At 33.0% G+C, this 17525-nt stretch overlaps 1 protein-coding gene across 4 annotated transcripts; it reads left to right on the top strand.

The window, feature by feature from the left end:
- Window positions 1-228: 228 nt before the first annotated feature.
- On the top strand, window positions 229-17338 carry LOC117321621 (serine/threonine kinase-like domain-containing protein STKLD1). 4 transcript variants are annotated; one of them, XM_033876111.1, is made up of 20 exons: window positions 229-263; window positions 385-471; window positions 1287-1331; window positions 1737-1811; window positions 2482-2586; window positions 2986-3056; window positions 4013-4125; window positions 4894-5087; window positions 5399-5466; window positions 5705-5808; window positions 5920-6168; window positions 6770-6817; window positions 9949-10010; window positions 10730-10796; window positions 11266-11394; window positions 11731-11859; window positions 12526-12657; window positions 12869-13021; window positions 14728-14807; window positions 17010-17338. In XM_033876111.1, exons 1-20 carry the CDS (start codon window positions 249-251, stop codon window positions 17082-17084), a joined length of 2001 nt encoding a protein of 666 aa, XP_033732002.1. In that variant the 5' UTR covers window positions 229-248; the 3' UTR covers window positions 17085-17338. The 4 variants fall into 4 exon arrangements, with proteins under 4 accessions (XP_033732002.1, XP_033732001.1, XP_033732003.1 ...); XM_033876110.1 differs by lacking the exon at window positions 14728-14807 and adding an exon at window positions 16334-16416 and having other exon boundaries at window positions 17010-17337; XM_033876112.1 differs by lacking the exons at window positions 6770-6817; window positions 14728-14807 and adding an exon at window positions 16334-16416 and having other exon boundaries at window positions 17010-17337.
- Window positions 17339-17525: the final 187 nt, after the last annotated feature.

Below are 17525 nucleotides of genomic sequence, written 5' to 3'. Positions count from 1 at the left end.
AAATTTAAAAAAAAACGTGTTTCTGCATGTACCTGAAATTATGAAAGTTCGTACAATATCTTATGCAATAAATGCAGGATGTGATCACAATATCATGCTAGATGTGTATAAACTGTCTTGGGTTCACGTCCATTGCGTTTGTATAAAACTTTTTTCTACGCAAGAAGTGGTTGCTTTGAGGTTTGGCGCGCTCTGACGTGTTGAGACAACACGCATGCGTACTTCGAAGGCTTCATGTTGTCAAGAACATGGAGAACTACAAGGTATGGCTTCTCACACACCTCGTATAAATAGCAGTTTTTCTGTCTGAAATGACCGTAATGGTTGTACTTGAAACTTGCCAACATCCAGTGACCAATAAATGATCTCTTTGGTTAATTTCAGATTGTTCGACAGCTGGGTCATGGTGCCCAGGCGACAATATATCTCGCCGAAAAATTGGACACTGGGAAATCATGTGTCCTTAAAAAGGTAAACATTGTCAGCTAAGCCACAAGCAAATCTTTACATCACTTCGCAGATCTGCTTTATAGAACTACAACATTTAACATATATACATAGCGACTAAAAATAGTACAACGAGATATGTACAATGTACAAGCTTATGCTTGGAATTTAGAAATAAAATATTAACCTAAGGCTAAACACGACCGAGGAATACACAAGTCGAATTTTGTTGAGGTAAATTGTATGTCTACACTACAATTACAGTATTGTACGTGGGTTCAATTTATGTATACTATATGTATTGTAATGTTTGATAAATAAAGTTAAAGATGTGGTTCTCTCTTATAGGGGTCATATCGAGGATAATTAGAAATGAAAATAAAATAGTTACATTAATATACGTACTAATCGATCTTGAGTAATCATATTAACTGTTATATATTTGGAATACATTTCAATTCCTGATTGTCACTTTGAATAACTCATTTGGAAGCCAACAACCAGTTTCAAAGAATGTTCCACAAGAAGCTTCTGTTTGCTTTCTATAATAAATGATCGAAGAAAACAAATGTTTCGTTGCTATATATACATGTATTCTTATTTTTTTTTTAAAGATAGGCTACAAAGGTACAAAACAAGTAATGTAATTTAAGGTTGCTCAGCATAACTGAAATAGTGCTTCCTCAATACATCTTAATATGTAGTCTACCTTATATTTCTGAGTTGTGAGCGTTTATTTTGCTATCTTGTGGTTAGATGGCCATGTGGAAGATAAATAGCTTCATGCTAAACATGTATTATATATATAGAGATGTAAACTAAATACTGTTTGTTTACAGGTGGAATGCTTTGATGAAAGTGAGGCAAACAAGGCCTTCCGAGAGGTAACATTTAAAAATATGAAAGTATTTTTGAGTTTTGTCATCTGCAGTGTGCTTTACTGAAACATTTTGGAATAAAAATAATATTACTTTATGATAACATGCTGTTAATATGCATGTTATCGCATATTGAATGGGTGTTATGCTGTATCTTAATTTAGTAAAATGCAGTTGTTATGGTATGTTGTAACGTTATATGTTGCCTGGATTAATTCATATAAATGCATAAATCTTGTACATAGCTCACACTGCAAAGATTATAAATCTTTTGTACAGCATAAATCTGGAGTAACATTCAATGATTTAGGTGTTAAGTGTTTATATGATACTTTAAAGTGTATGTAACGAAATAGAAATAGAAATCCTGACTGAAATAAGATGTTTACTAATTACAAATTTTGTTGTCAGTCTCAGGACCTGTTAAGTTTGGATCACCCTTATGTCTCTGGCTACAATGAGTTCTTCGTGATGTGGGAGAAGGAGGTAAAAACTAGAGCTGATGAAAGTGTTTATGTTTAAGAAAATAGATTTTCATTTATAATGCATCACTAAGGAACTTTTGCATATCAAACTGATAGTATTAATGTTGCATTTTCACCGCGGTGGCCCAGTGGTTAAGGTGTCCCGACACTTCATCACTAGCCCTCCACCTCTGGGTCGCGAGTTCGAAACCTATGTGGGGTAGTTGCCAGATACTGACCGTAGGCTGGTGGTTTTTCTCCAGGTACTCCGGCTTTCCTCCGCCTTCAAAACCTGGCACGTCCTTAAATGACCCGGGCTGTTAATAGGATATTAAACAAAACCAAAAAACAAAACAAAATCACTTAAAATCATTTTTACCTTTGGGACTAGTTATTTTAAATGAGAAAAAATACCTGTAAGTTCCATAAATGATAAAAGTGATATCAGCATATTAGCCAATAAATGTTTATGTTTGGTCGTCTAAATTTAATGAATCTAGCATAATTTTGATACGAAGTTTGTGTATTTTAAATGAGCCTTGGTTTTGAATTCATGTTTTTAGGTCTTACCTTCTATTAAAACATGTGTAACTTTTCAAATTGAATCAACCCTATTATGATATGATCCAAATGATGACTCATTCATGCTGTCAATAATGATATAACTTTTTTTTTTTTTTTTTTTTTTATAGAATTCTTCAGTATTCATGACAATAATGATGGATTACTTCCCCCATGGTACTCTCGGCACCATGTTGCAGAAACACAGAGAGAGCAAGGAAGTCATACCAGAGGAGGTATTGTTGGTGGAATTAATTTTCTTCTCTTTAATTAACACCATGTCCTAATAATTATTAAGATTATCTACATACTGAAATTTGAGGATTCTGTGTCATGGCTGACACCATGTCAGTACCATGGATGGTGTGATGAATAAAAAAATTCAGGTTACACTTGTGACTGCTCCTATTCACCAATTTACCCTTTAGTACAATGCAGAAGAATTTATTGATAATGATCATGTTATCTTATTTGCTGATGATTAAAACATATTGAGAGGAAAAATCGATTCCAAAACAGAAACTTAAAAAAAATGTTGGAATTAAATTACACTGTCCAAAATTGATACAGATACCTAAATTAGGTAATAAAGTGCTTGTTATGAGTAACCCAATTGAAATTATTTTGTTTTTCAGACAATCAAGTACTGGAATGGCCAGGTGATCGAAGGCTTAGTGTATGTACATCAGAGAGGAATCGTTCACAGGTATATATAATAGCATTGACATCACTTCTGGCTGTTTGACCACAATTTGTACAGTATTTAACACATATTCTAAATTGCACTTAATTTCTTATATAAAGTCAGATGAATTTTTGAGTAAATTTGTCTGATGAAAAACATTGATATCAATCTAGGGATTTTTCACTACCATTTATGGGTAGTTTCCCCTCAGGATTTTGTTCCTTTTTTCCCCTCAGACTTCTGTTAAACTCACTGAAATATTGTATTTTCCCTCATTTTTATGGCAATAATATTCCCAAATACACATGTACTCCAGATTTGCCTTCCTAATTAACCATTTGCTGTTTTTACTTGGAAAATGTGTTTTTAATGCCAGAAAACTGAAACTTTGTGAAGTTTAAATTTTCCCTTTTCAGAACTGATTTTCCCCTATGGTCCAAAAAGGGTAGTTTCCCCTAAAGTCTAGATTAATTATGTACATAAAAAAGAATCTTATCGTTCAACCATTTACAATCTGTAATCAGGCCTAGAAAAGTTTGGTGTTATACATTACACAGTGACCTGGTTGTTATCATTCGTTGAATGATTTAAACTTTTTTTGCCATTAAAAAACCCCCATAAAATTTCTTTACATGTTTTGTTTCATTCAGTTGAAAAATAAAAATCTAATAATGGGTCACAATGAGATATTTGTATACACTGTATTACTAATAAATATGCTCATTAATATATTATCATAGACATATCATTTATGATATATTAAGAATATGTCTGACAGCCAGTTCCCTAGCTCTCTCTCACTGTTAATTTGTTAGATATTTCTAATATTGAAATGAAGTTAGACTAAGAGATATATAAAGGAGATCATTATAGGTTTAATATATAACTGATGGCATTAATGTTAATTTTAGATAAGTGTCAAAGCTAATCGGTTTCGTTCATTATTGCTATTAATTCATGTCGGTGTACTTTTGCAGAGATTTACGACCTAATAACCTTTACTTACAAGAGGAGGGAAGTTTAAAGATTGGAGATTTCTCTGTAGCCTCAGTGATGGGAGACACTCAAACCTGTACCAGGGCTACGCTCAGTAAGTACAGCGTACCTACTAATACTCCTTTATGAGGTGGTTGAGTGGCACAGTGGTAACACACCTGCCTTTTACCAATCACATGGCTTTTTGTCAGGTACTCTGGTGTCCTCCCACACTAACACATCTAACACTTCCATCCAAGCCAACAAGCATGATGAATATAAGTTGAAATAACTTATTTTGCAATTGTTGTAACATAAAAAAATGTTTGTTGATCGATATTGCTGCTGCATATATTCTAGTGTTTTAATGTTATTATATTGCAGTTGGCTATACAGGCAATGATACTGCTTTATACTACAATGTGTTGGTATCATCATGTTGTCAATATAGGCAATGATACAGCTATATTCTGTAGTGTGATGATATCATGTTGTCAATATAGGCAATGATACAGCTATATTCTGTAGTGTTTTGATATCATCAATGTTATCTTTACAGGCAATGGCACTACTTCTGTAAATATAATTATGTGATATATTCTATAATATCTGTTAGACTTGGTGTTTAGCTTCAGTTGTTTGGTAATATCTTATGTAGATCTTCATAGTAATTTATACTAGAATTAGTTCAAAAGTCAGCAAATTTTATGAGTGGATGTACGAAGTACAAAAGTATACTACAGTGTATTTATCAAATGTCCCTGTGATATATGTTTACTATCGTTAGACTTTACCTTTAGTTCCATTTCTGTTGAAGGGGGATGGAGAATAAATTGTCATCCATTTCTTTGTGTTGTGACTCACTGTCCACTTTGCCTTTCAGGTAGTGCTAACTACCTGGCCCCCGAGGTGGAGGAAACTGGCTTTAGTCCAATCACAGACATCTGGTCACTTGGATGTATCCTGTTTGAGCTTACAACATCAACCTTTTTTGATGAAAAACAGGTCATTGAAAAGATGAAAGAGGCAAAGGAGGATACCTATGTGATGGAGGAGGTGTTTGAGGATGTTGCTAATGTAAGTGCCCAGCACTGTAAATTAATGACTCTCAACAGTATCATAGAAAAAGTGATTTTAGTGTGGTTTTATTTTTGGTGTCAGTAACATACCTGGAAACTGCTCTCATGATATATGTTTTCCTCCTGGAAACTGCTCTCATGATATATGTTCTTGAAGACATTAGCCAGTAATAATACAGATACATATATACAGGCTCATTGTTGCTCTTATTGAAAATGCCTTTCATGTATGAATGTATTAAAACATTGCTATCTTACATAACAATAATTGTTTGTATGTCACATTTTGAATTCTATTGATCTTTTCAGCATTACTCTGGAGAATTGATCAGCTTAATTCGTTTGATGTTGAAGAGGAAAGACAGACCATCTGCTATGTAAGGATTAGTGAACAGATATATACTAATTGGAAAAGAAGTATAATTCTTTATGCATAATATACAACACAGAACAGCCTTCTCAGAGTAGAAACAGCAAAACTTTTTATGATGCTAATTCATTTAGGTGAAATAAAATGTTTACTAATTCAAAAAAATGTCCTTTTGTTTATTTATAGTTCAGTCATTTACCTGAATTTTATTGATGTTAAATTTGGTGTTTATATTTACTTTACAGAGATCTTAAGAAGAACAATGCATATGTGAAGGTTTGTGTGGAGATGACGGATGCCTCACAGCTGGAGAAGAGGAAGCGACAAAAGTCAGCTCGTAGAGACAAACGTAATATCTATAGATCTTTATATTGGAAGAATAACTAGGATTTACCAAATGATGTTTTTGATGGTGACATTTCAATATTGACAAAATCATCCAAGTGATATTGTTTTATAGGTACAGTACCAAAGGATGGAGGCCTGATCCGAATACTGGAACATCTGGCCAACTGCATCGACTACGAGGAACAGGTGCTGGAGTCCCTGTCCCTTATCCTCGAAATGTGTAAGGAGTCGGAAACATTTCAGATAGATGCAAGTGGCAAACGCCTCATTAGTGTCGCCATGCGTAACCACCTACAAAATGAAAACATCCAGATCACAGGATGCAGCATATTCAACCGTCTACTTGTGACGGGAAGCTCAGGTTGGTATGCAATGCAATAGTTTAAGTCAAAGGGACCCTCATTAGTTTGTAGAGGTTCTTTTGTAAAACAAAACCTTGTTAGCCTGTTCCATGGATTTTTTACCCTACCATCTGACATCAATTGGTGAGATGTTCAAAAGCCCTTCGTTTGTCATCTGCTGGACCTTAAATAATTCTTGTTATCAATATTTCTTAAAGATATTGCAATGAACTTTCTTAAATATATGCAGATTAAATTTTGAGACTGATAGGAAAAAAAATAAATGACCAATAGACATCCATCTTAGATTTTGACAATTGTAGTTTGTTATCATTATTTTGTCAGAAAGAACTGGAAGGATTTGTCTCAAATTCCATATGGCAGTCCCTCATTATCTGTAGTTATGCATGTTCAATTTCATGAATGATTAAACAGCCAAAATGACCAGTAGGTGACCATCTTGGATTTTGATAACCCTACTTGTCCATATGTTATATACATGTATAATATTGGAAAGTGTTAAGTCTGTTCCGGTAGAATTTATAAGTCTGGACATTGAATTTTCTGTGTACAACAGCACCTCATTAGTTTGTAAGGTTTATTTTCTGTGTATTTTGACAGACATTTTTATCACACGTCACAAGGTTAAGAGAAGTGTTAATTTGCGTGGTAAGTCCAACACGGTTATGGAATGTAGATATCGTGTAGAAAATATTCTATCATATTGCATTTATATCTTACTAACAGGAATGTGTTGATTTTTTTTATGCAATTTACTCCATTTTGAGACCAAACAAAATATTGAAGAAGTTCACAAAGTTCAGTGCTATGTATACTGTTGAAGGTTACATAATCTTTTTAATGTGACTTACATAGTGATATTATACTTTACAATTAGCTGTGGTAATGACTTAAATGTAACATATAATACTTAAAGATTTAAGTAAATTTAGTGTTGGCATCACATGTGAAAAGTTAAACATTTTGGTGTAAGGTTTCAAATGTTTCAAATCAATGGTGCAGCATTACAGCATTTAAACTTTCAAATTTTTGGTATACTTCCAAATTTAATTACATGTATGTTTTAAACTCAACTCATTTTGCATCAAAACTCACATCTAAAATATTTGGAGTTTATAGTAACTGTTTTAACTATACAAGTATACATGCCATAAATCCCAGGTAATGCATACATATGGGGTCTAGGTGTGACATAATAATGATAAAATATAAAATTTTGATAAATTGTATTTCTTTTTTCTTTCAAATTTTACCAAGTTTTGATTTTTTTTTTTTTTTTTTTTGCATTAGAACTGACCATGCAGTTTTTGGGGGCTGCTTTTTTAATCGGTTTCAATTCTACTACACATTCAAATTGTTTTATATTTTGAATAATTTTGTATTCAAATAACCTTTTGAAACTAAAATGTATGCATTTGCTATGGCTGGCTGATAAGCTTTGCATTTATTGATCTTACTTGTCATGTAGATGAAACGGTATACTTTACTCTGGCTTACTGGACCTTATTTCCCCTTTATCTTTGTAGTTGTATGTTCTTTTTACAGTAGCATTTTTCTAAAGTGGAAATGAGAGTTTTTAAAGAAGTAGTTCTGTTAATTTATATGGGACTTTTCATTATTCTCCAGTTACATGAATATGGAATCTCCAATAGTTCTCCAAGTTTCGTGGAAGTAAACATTTGTAAGCAGCATTTATTGTACATTTTATATAAGCAGCACTTGAAACCAGAGATAATACAAGTTTTAAACAATTAAGTACCTTAATAAGATTAATGTTGAGAGAATGTGTTCAGTATCAACAAATATTATGGTAAAAAAAGTCTTTATGGCACTGAAATTAACTAGTTCATATTTCATGTAGTTGTGAGGATTTCTTGAAGGAGAGACAAAATAAAATTTATTGTCCCCTCCCAACTTCTTTTATAACTGGATTTCACACAATTTCCTCATATCTTGGTCAAGTAAGGGTACAACTTGAACAAGTTTGTTTTTCAGACTGCCAAGGTCAAGGACAGGATCATCATTGCTATTTATAGAAAATCTTTGTTAGGACTCTAGCGACTTCCAGATTTTGATCAAATTTATACCTCAAATAAGTTTGTGTTTTAGGCTGCCAAGGTCAAGGACAAGTTTGCTGTTACTATTTATAGAATATCTTTGTCACTGTTCTAGCAACTTAATTTTTAAACAGATTTTGATCATGATTAATATACTGGTCAAGTATGACAATAACTCTAACAAATTGGCATCAGGGCTTATTAATTGCAGGATAATTCAGCAGGTACATGAGAGGGGATTTGTATTGCTTGTGATTTCTTGTTCTGTTCAATTTACTTAAAATCATTTTACTTTTGTTTGACAATGAAGTGACATTAGTTCATTGAATGTGTGATCCAACTAAGAATGAAGTTTTCTAGTCATTCTGCTGTTAAAATATTTGAAGATGTCCTCCTGACTTGGGCAATTAAGGCTGCTTTCATGAACAAAACAATATTCCTATTTTGTATCAAAAAACGCTTTTGAAGTAGTTGATATATATTGCACCCTGTATATCTGCACTCCCAAGAACCATATCCAACACTTTTCTCCATAAAAATGTATCTTTTTTTCAATTTTGAAATTTTTACACTGTTATGTGAAACATAAATGTTTTCATGGTACAACACTGTGACTACCCTATCTAAACATATAGTAGTGTAGTATTTCAACTACATTTGTTGTAAATATTGCCAAGGCTCCTTATTGTACATTCATTACATTTAATGTTGTTGAGTATATCATATTCCATATTTTATTTCCTTCTGGATTTGGTCTGGCAGGGGAAATCCTTAGGCTCTGTATTTTTGTACAAAAAAGTCATTATGAAGCCAGGAACTAGTTTTCCTTTTTCATTCAGTCCTTCTCTTGCAATTTATTCATAATATAGAATTATCTTGAATTCAATTCGTTGTCATTCTTGTATATGCCATCTAAAAATTTATTTCTAAATTTAAAAGTTATAATTATAAAAGTGGTATTACACATTATATTTTGATAATAATACATTCTAGTTAGCCTATCAGCTACCATTTTACCAAAAGCAAATTCCTAAAGAAAATGTGCTATTTTCTTGAAAAATTGACATATGGAATAGGTGCTTCCTATATACAAGAATAAAGAGTTAATTGTCTGAAGTTTTGAAAACAAAAATATGCACTCCTTCTGAAAACAAAATGAGGAAATAGAAAATAGAAGTAGAACTACAGGTGAAAAAAGACAGGAATTCCCCAGGTGAGGGTTCCCATCCACTGTAACTATCACAGATTACTGTCTTTCGAGTAAACTGTGCTCTTATTTGCAATAACATCATTTCACATGTAGCAAAAAGTTAAATTTGATGAAAATTTCACATCATTTGAAGTTCAAATATGTGATTTAGGGGATGGAGTCACTGGCAATAATATATAGTAATAATTAGTTGTGTGAGTCCTTCAATAATATTCAAATCTATTCAAATGTCCAAATAATCATTTGTTTTCCTATCCATTATATGTTTCCATGCAAATTTTGAAATCTACAAACAAGTTTACATATTTCATTTCAATTTTATTACCAATGAATATTCTATATTTTATGCCAATAATTTACAGCAAGGTTATTGTAAAGTAGAATTTGTCTTCGAAATCACTCATGTGGTATGCAGTGCAGCATTTTGTATCAAAAGAATGCAAAGTAAGTATTGATTGATGACAAGTATATCAAATGAGTCTAGTAGACTTTGGAACTCTTTGTGGTTTCAGATAAGCCTAACGATGCCATATTCTCCTCCGATGTAATCAGTATATTCCCACGAGCAATGGAGGTAAGTCTACCAATCTTTTGTTCAGATACAAATATAACTTCTATGATTGTGAGTTCCATTTAGTTTGTGGGAGTCCTGTATCTAAACTATGGCACTTTAACATATTTCTTTACCTGGGGAAGGGAATTGTGTCACCTTTGATTACTCTGTTTTGTTATTATGAAGAGTGAATGGTCAAAACCTTTAAAATACAGTATATATCTTCATTACTGGGCTTCATCCTGTTAACTATAAAGTCAGTCCAGGCCCAAGTTTGATGAAGTTACTCGTAATTATCCCCTGCTTTCACTGAAACAGGGGATATTGATTTGGGTTCGTCCGTATGTCTGTCAACATTAAATACCTAAATGGCTCGGCCAACTTGATTACGAATTTCCGCTGGCGTTATTTGGCGGAGTTATGGCCCCTTGATTAACGAAAAATATCATTTTGGGAAGTTTCCCGGCAATATCAGCCATAAATGTTATTGGATTTTTTTGAAACTTGGTAACAACATTAAATGCCTTAGCCAAGTTCGATTGCCCCTTAATTAACAAAAAAATATTTTTTGAGGTTTCCGTGCAATAACGACAACAATTATTATCAGATTACTCCCTCACGAAAGGGGGAAAGCAAGGGATATAAATTCTACGAATTATCTTGTTTGTCCTCACTTGTAATTGGTTAGTTATTAGATTTTGTTGAGAAGTAATTAAATATTACATGTGCTTGTCTTTCAGGAACATATATCTAGTGCTGAAGTGCAGCAGGTTGCAGCAGCATCTTTGATGGCTCTAGCCTCCAACAGTATGTTACCACCTTTCTACAAAGTGCTTATGTTTATACCAATTCTTAGCCAACTGTTCATAAATATAACCTTTTCTATGATTAAATATACCCCTGCTTAGAAAAAGGATGGTGTATAAAGTACTAGCTTTGCTTGTAAGTGTCCGTAACACAAACCAAGATATTTATAAACCCTCAACAGATTAAGTTCATTTTCAGTCACCATAGCATTATGATATCAAGTTTTACACCTGATAAGATATTGGTAGTCAATGTAACAGGGTCAAAGGTTACATTTCACCACTTGGGGGAAAAAAAGGCGTTAAAGGTAATTGTTTTGCTCAATGACATGAGGGGTTGTATGTCCCCACTTGATTTTTTTGTTACTGGTTTTATCGATTTTCATTCATTTTCATAAAAAATCACTGTTGTCAGTTATAATACAAAACTCAAAAGAAATGTTGAAAACTTAAAATTACTTCTTTTGTAGGTGAGGCAGCAGAAGCTATTGGTTTCCTAGGTGGGGTTAACCATATCCTGGAGGCTCTGAAGAGATTCCCTAATAACCCAGAGCTCTGTGCCACATGTTGTCATGCCCTGTGGAGTCTTTCTGTCAATGGTAGATTATATTGTTGTGTCTATGTCATTTATATCCTCATAAAAACATGGCAAAATAAAACTGATCTATAATACAGTTTTTGGACAATATAATTGAAAAGATGAAAATAAAGAAAATTAAGGCAGTGTATAACTTCGGCGCTATACGTCACAGCCAACAAAGAAGATGAAAAAAACTTTTGTTAAGGGATCATAAATATGTATACATGTATATACATAATGTAAAACATCAGAATGTATAACAAATTCTTACTGGAATTCAGTCCTAAATCGTAACATTATTCAAATCCTTGAAGACCAAATAGTACCAGGTATCTTCATGTATTTTATTTCACAGAAAACAATGTGAAGATTGTGACATCAGAGAAAGGACTAGGGCTTGTGTGTAATGCCTTAAAAACACATATGAATTCTCCTGATGTGGCCGAGGCTGCAAGTGCCGCATTGCTCTCCACAACGCTCAACGGTCAGTACAACAATGCTTAAGGAATTACCATTTACATCAGTCTAAATTGATACTTATTGTAGTACATTTATCTATTATCTGACAAATTGATTTAAAAATATCTTTTTGGTATCATATTCAGTGATATTTAAAAAAAAAAAACCAACATCACATGAAAATATAGATATGGTGACTTTTGATTCGAAATATAGAGTATATAGCTGACCTTGTCGCACAGATAACTTTTCCTCGTGGTTTGCTGACCTTGACATATAGTTAACTTTGCCCTGTGGTTAGTAACCTTGAGGTATACTTAACTTTGCCTTGTGGTTAGTTGACCTTGAGGTATAGTTAACTTTGCCTTGTGGTTTGCTTACCTTGAGGTATAGTTAACTTTGCCTCGTGGTTTGCTGACCTTGACATATAGTTAACTTTGCCCTGTGGTTAGTAACCTTGAGGTATAGTTAACTTTGCCTCGTGGTTTGCTGACCTTGAGGTATAGTTAACTTTGCCTTGTGGTTTGCTTACCTTGACATGTAGTTAACTTTGCCTTGTGGTTGAGTGGAAAATTTGAAATAGATTACCCGGTAAATAACTAAATGACTTTGACATTACATGGTAGTCTGACCTTGGCTGTTACAGATGAGAATATTTAAGTGTTTAGGGAACTTTGATTTTGTTTTATAGATGAAAACTTAGAGTATGTTGGTGACCTCGATTGTGTTGGCCTCCTAATCAGTGCTGTAGAAACACACACCAAGAACCCGAAAGTTGTCAAGAATGCTTGTATGGCCCTAGCAAGTCTGGTGGAACCTGATGGTGAGCTGTTTAAAGTAGATGACACTGTAGTTTTGATATGAATTTTAATTAGATTATTAAGCAGTGACTGCATGGAACTAGAATTAATCATGGAAAAATATCGTACAAATTTCTTGGTACATGTATATAAAATTTCCAATGGAAAGAAATATAACAAAATAAAGATTCATTCTGTCATGTTTAGTCAACTTACTCTTGTCAAATTTTACAGAGGAAAGTGCCTATAGAGTATTAGCAAACGAAGCTTCAGGTGGAGGTCATATAGCAGGTATCCCCAAGGTCATGAGTGCATATGAACTCCACAAAGACAATGCCGAAGTGGTAGAGAGTATAGCAACACTGCTGATGGAACTTGCTGAGTATGGTAAGTAAGGATAGGCCTTAAATATCATACAATTGTATAATATTACCTGTAACAAAAATGCAATGAAAATGTTTTTCTTTGGAACATATTAAACTAGGAATCCTCACAATTCAAGCTGCTTTTCTGCCCTAGAAAATGTATCATTGAATGAGAAATAGTGGGAATATTGGTACATGTAATGTGGTGAAATGATGGAGGATACGTTACTTACACGATACTTTGTGATGTTGCTCAATACTTTGATGGATATTTTTTTCTGTGGCAAGTAAACTTATTCAGGTCAGATATGATCTATACTCAGAGAGGTTGGTGTATGTAAAGACCTGGCAATCATGGCCTGGTAGTTATTAATCCATCTTGACATTATAAGTCTGTCTATCATAGATTCTCTTCTCCGTCAAGATAATATCTGTACGAGTAAGTTTATTTATTTGTCATCTTCTATTATGTAAACAACCCGAACAAACCATCAATCTGCCAACTTCTCAAGAATCAGAGGGAAATATGTATGTGTTTAGTTTAAATTAAATAATAAGGCAGTTTTGTTCTTAGAGCAATACATCGATTTCATATAGCATGTACCTCTGTAACTAAATAATTATGGTAAACTGTCTTGATTGATATACATGTAGATGGTGGATTGGTGAAAATTAAACCCAAGGCTTCTGGTAAAGTTATTGTATTTGCATATATCATGTAGTTCATTGCCAAAACAATGTATGTGTACATCTAGATCTAGAAAGTCATTCATTCATTTTTGTTTAAATTCTATACAATACATCATACATGTATTTACTCCTTTTGTTAAACAACTCCAATATCATTTCATCTTTTTAGGCATCAAAGATATTAAAAATTTATTCCAGGTGATTTCAGACAAAGGAATAATTGTACAGCAAATGTCGGCTCAAATATGTTGCTAGCTTGAACATTTGTTTTCTTGTTTTTGTTTTTTCATTTGACTTCCATAACCGATACTTTAAGCTTTTTCGCTTACAATAAAAAATATGCCATAAAACTTAATACATTGTGGTCAAATATTGTAGAATTAGCCTGTTATTTTGCAGCAGATGTCTTTATTTGCATTTTTACGCTCTTATGTAAACTATAACTATAATACCAACGGACACTGGGATGCATTGCTGTGGTGTTGTTGGGGTAGGTCTGAATTTCACAAATTTGGTTATACAGGCTTAAAACTGTGAAAGAAATACAGATTCTGGTTTGGTTCACTATATCAACATAATTTAGTCATAGAAGTATAAACTAAGATAAATTCTACTCCCTTCCAAGTGGTATTTATCATGTCCCAGGTGATGAAATTCACAATTTTGATAAAACATCTGAAGCACTTTCCATACATGTATCTAAAGATTTTAAAGATATTTATTTTTGTTTGATCTGACAGAAGGTTTACCAGTACTTATGGAAGGGAACTTTCTTACAATCTGCAGTAAACATTTTACATTCTGACTAATTTTGCTACTGTGGACTAATTTTGACACCACAATTACATGATACATGTACTTAATATTTCAGATTTAGATATTAAGTCGGTAATTGAACTAATTGGATACAGACTTTTGTAAATTCTTGGGCTATTAATAATTTGGTTTGGACTTTGGAAACAATACATGTATTAGATCATTACCAGACTGTATATTGGTTCCACTTATCTACAAATAGTTACAAAATCTTCATTCTAGATGAAATTTGCTACGACTTAGTGAGTTTTAAGATTCAGGATAACCTGAATGAAATACAGCAAAAGTTTGCGAGAAATGAGGTGAGAGGCCAGTGTAATGTGCTGAATCATACATTTTGAATGTGTTGTGTTTAGGCAATGTGTTGTGCTGATACAGCTTGAGGATGGTCTTTTATAGCTTGTGGCCATTCCTCTGTTAAACAAAGGGGCATTCTGTATTTGTGTTAAAACAAAGGAAGCATCAGGTTCTTTTTTGACCACTAGGCACATAAATGAGCACATATGCTGGATTGCCATGGCATGCAATGTCCAACAGTTTAAGTCCATCATTTGTTATTTAGAATAAGTTTGTATATCAAGCAAATTATTTATTAGGATAGATCTAGAGCATGGGCATTAATTTGTTTCCATAAATTCTAGTTAGATTTTAATTTGTGTTTAGGAGGTATTGTGTTCTTGTGGTAGGGTGTTGGGCTTGTGATCGAAGGATTGCATGCTCCAGTCCAGACATAGGTGCTGTATTTTTCTTCAAAGAAGATACTTGATGTTATGTTCCAGTCGACTCAGCTGTAAAGGAGTATGTGGCAGGGTATTGGAAATGTTGGGTACAAGCTGTAATTGCTGAATGGCAGCTCCAACAGTAGGCTCCCTATGGATTTTAGGGGTAAAAATAGTAACTGAAGTTTGGATAAGAACAGATAATAATTTGTGTTGCCAATTGTTGATAAGAACTTAGCAAAAATCTAAGTTTTCTTTGTAAGTGTTTAGTAACACAAATACAGGACGTCTTCTTTCAAATTATGCATAATGTATTGGAGGTGTGATTTAATCTGTACATGGTGTTTGAAAATGTTATGTGTATGTATTAACTATATTTGCTAGTTTACATGTGTGGTGTATACCATAGTACCACTGTAAAACAAGCGAAGTTTACTGTGATTGTACAAAAACCAGATATCTGTTGATTTGAGTAAAAAAAAAAAAAATCTGTGATAAGATCTGTTTAAGATATTATTTCTGAATAAAAAAATCTCCATCCTGGTAAATTCCAAATTCCATTTTCTCAAATACCAAGAGGCCCAGATACCAAGATACTGATATGGTCCTCCTGTATCATGCTGGTGTGAAGGGCACCCCCCCCCCCCCCCCCCCCCCGCCCCCCCTTTTTTTTTTTAAATCATTTATCAAAGATAAAACACAGATGTTAGATTTGTCTTCAAAATAAAACCTGGGCAAGTGTGATATAGCTTTGACCTTTAATCAATTGTTAGTGTCTCTGTGTGGAGCCAGACATAGTGCATGCTCCTTAATACCATGTGTTGTAAATTACCAGTATACCAAGCTTAACATCATGTTTACATGTAACCTCAAAATGTTGATCTTAAATGTGCAACTTCAGTTAAAAATAAAATGTTTTCAAAAAAGCACAATAAAACCAAGTACTTTATTCAGCAGTTGTTGTCCTCTTTAAGGCTTCGTGAAAATATTATGAATTCTAAAATAAATCTAAGTTACAAATGAATATGATGTTGAGCTAACAAAGTGTTTCCCAGTGTAGATGTGGCGGTGATATAATGCCTGTTTTCTGTGTTGTGTTGCTGTAACAGATGATGTGAGGGCTGAATTGAGACATTTGAATGTGGGACCCAAAGTACTCTCAGAAATTTTCAAACGATTCAAAGACAATGTGGTAAGATAGTACCAGTAAAAATGCTTGCTTTCACATTTGCTTGAATCTCACATTTCAGATATATTCCTTGCTGAATTTTAAGTTAAGTGTTGGACATCAGTATATTTTCATGTATATCTATACCGATAATGTAAAAACAACTGTAGCATCTGCACTTATTTTGAAAACCTATCCACTCTTAAAAGAAATTATAATACACTGTAGTTGTATTGTATGATAAATTTAGTCTTGTTTTTCACCATGCACAATTATTATAAAATTATTATTTTTCTTGATGGAAATAATTTGGTAAATCAAAGATATAATTTTAAATCATTGAAAGGCTATTTGAACATAACATTAAACCTTATATGGGTAAATGTATATTGTTTGTGATTTCTGTTCTGTCCAATGTGTTTAATAATTGAATATCTTTTTCGTTGTGATAACTGCCAAAATTGTTAAGTTTCTGTGTTGTATACAGTAATAGAGCCATGTGTTGTTAGATCACATGTAAGCTTAATAAATACTGTATAATAAAGTTTTATGTCAAATATTCTAAAATAAGGTTAACTTTGTAACACATATCAATTATAATTTTTTTTCATTGCCAGGACATCATGTCACCGTGTGAGAAAGCGCTGTCTCGTTTACAAAACACCATTCAGCAAAAGGCCAACAAAACATAGAGGAAAAAACTGAATGTATTTCATGTGAAGATTTATTGAAACTGGGGAAGTGTTCCCTGTGGTAATGACACTATACATACCATCATGTATGTAGACACGAACAGGTCATTGGTGGTGGCGACTCAGCAGTGATAGTAAGCAGTATAATTCCATGGATTGACTATCGAATTGTTTCCAATGTTAAGTTTGTGGTTGATAAGTCATTATATCTACAGAATGTAAGGATTAATTGCAATTTAAAAAAAAAAAAAAAGAGTAAAGAACGATACTTTATATTTCTTATTGATTCAAAATACCTCTAGATGGTATTAAAATCTCCTTTTTTAAGACTTATTAAGTAATTTTCACCAGTATTGAAACAAAATCTGTATTATTGGTTTAAAGTGTACAATGAGTTCCTATACCTGGTAGGTATTTATACTCATTTTTTTTTTCAATCAC

Source organism: Pecten maximus, chromosome 2 (genome assembly GCF_902652985.1).
Source record: "Pecten maximus chromosome 2, xPecMax1.1, whole genome shotgun sequence".
Taxonomy (NCBI): Eukaryota; Metazoa; Mollusca; class Bivalvia; order Pectinida; family Pectinidae; genus Pecten; species Pecten maximus.
This window is presented reverse-complemented; position numbering and strand designations above follow the sequence as displayed.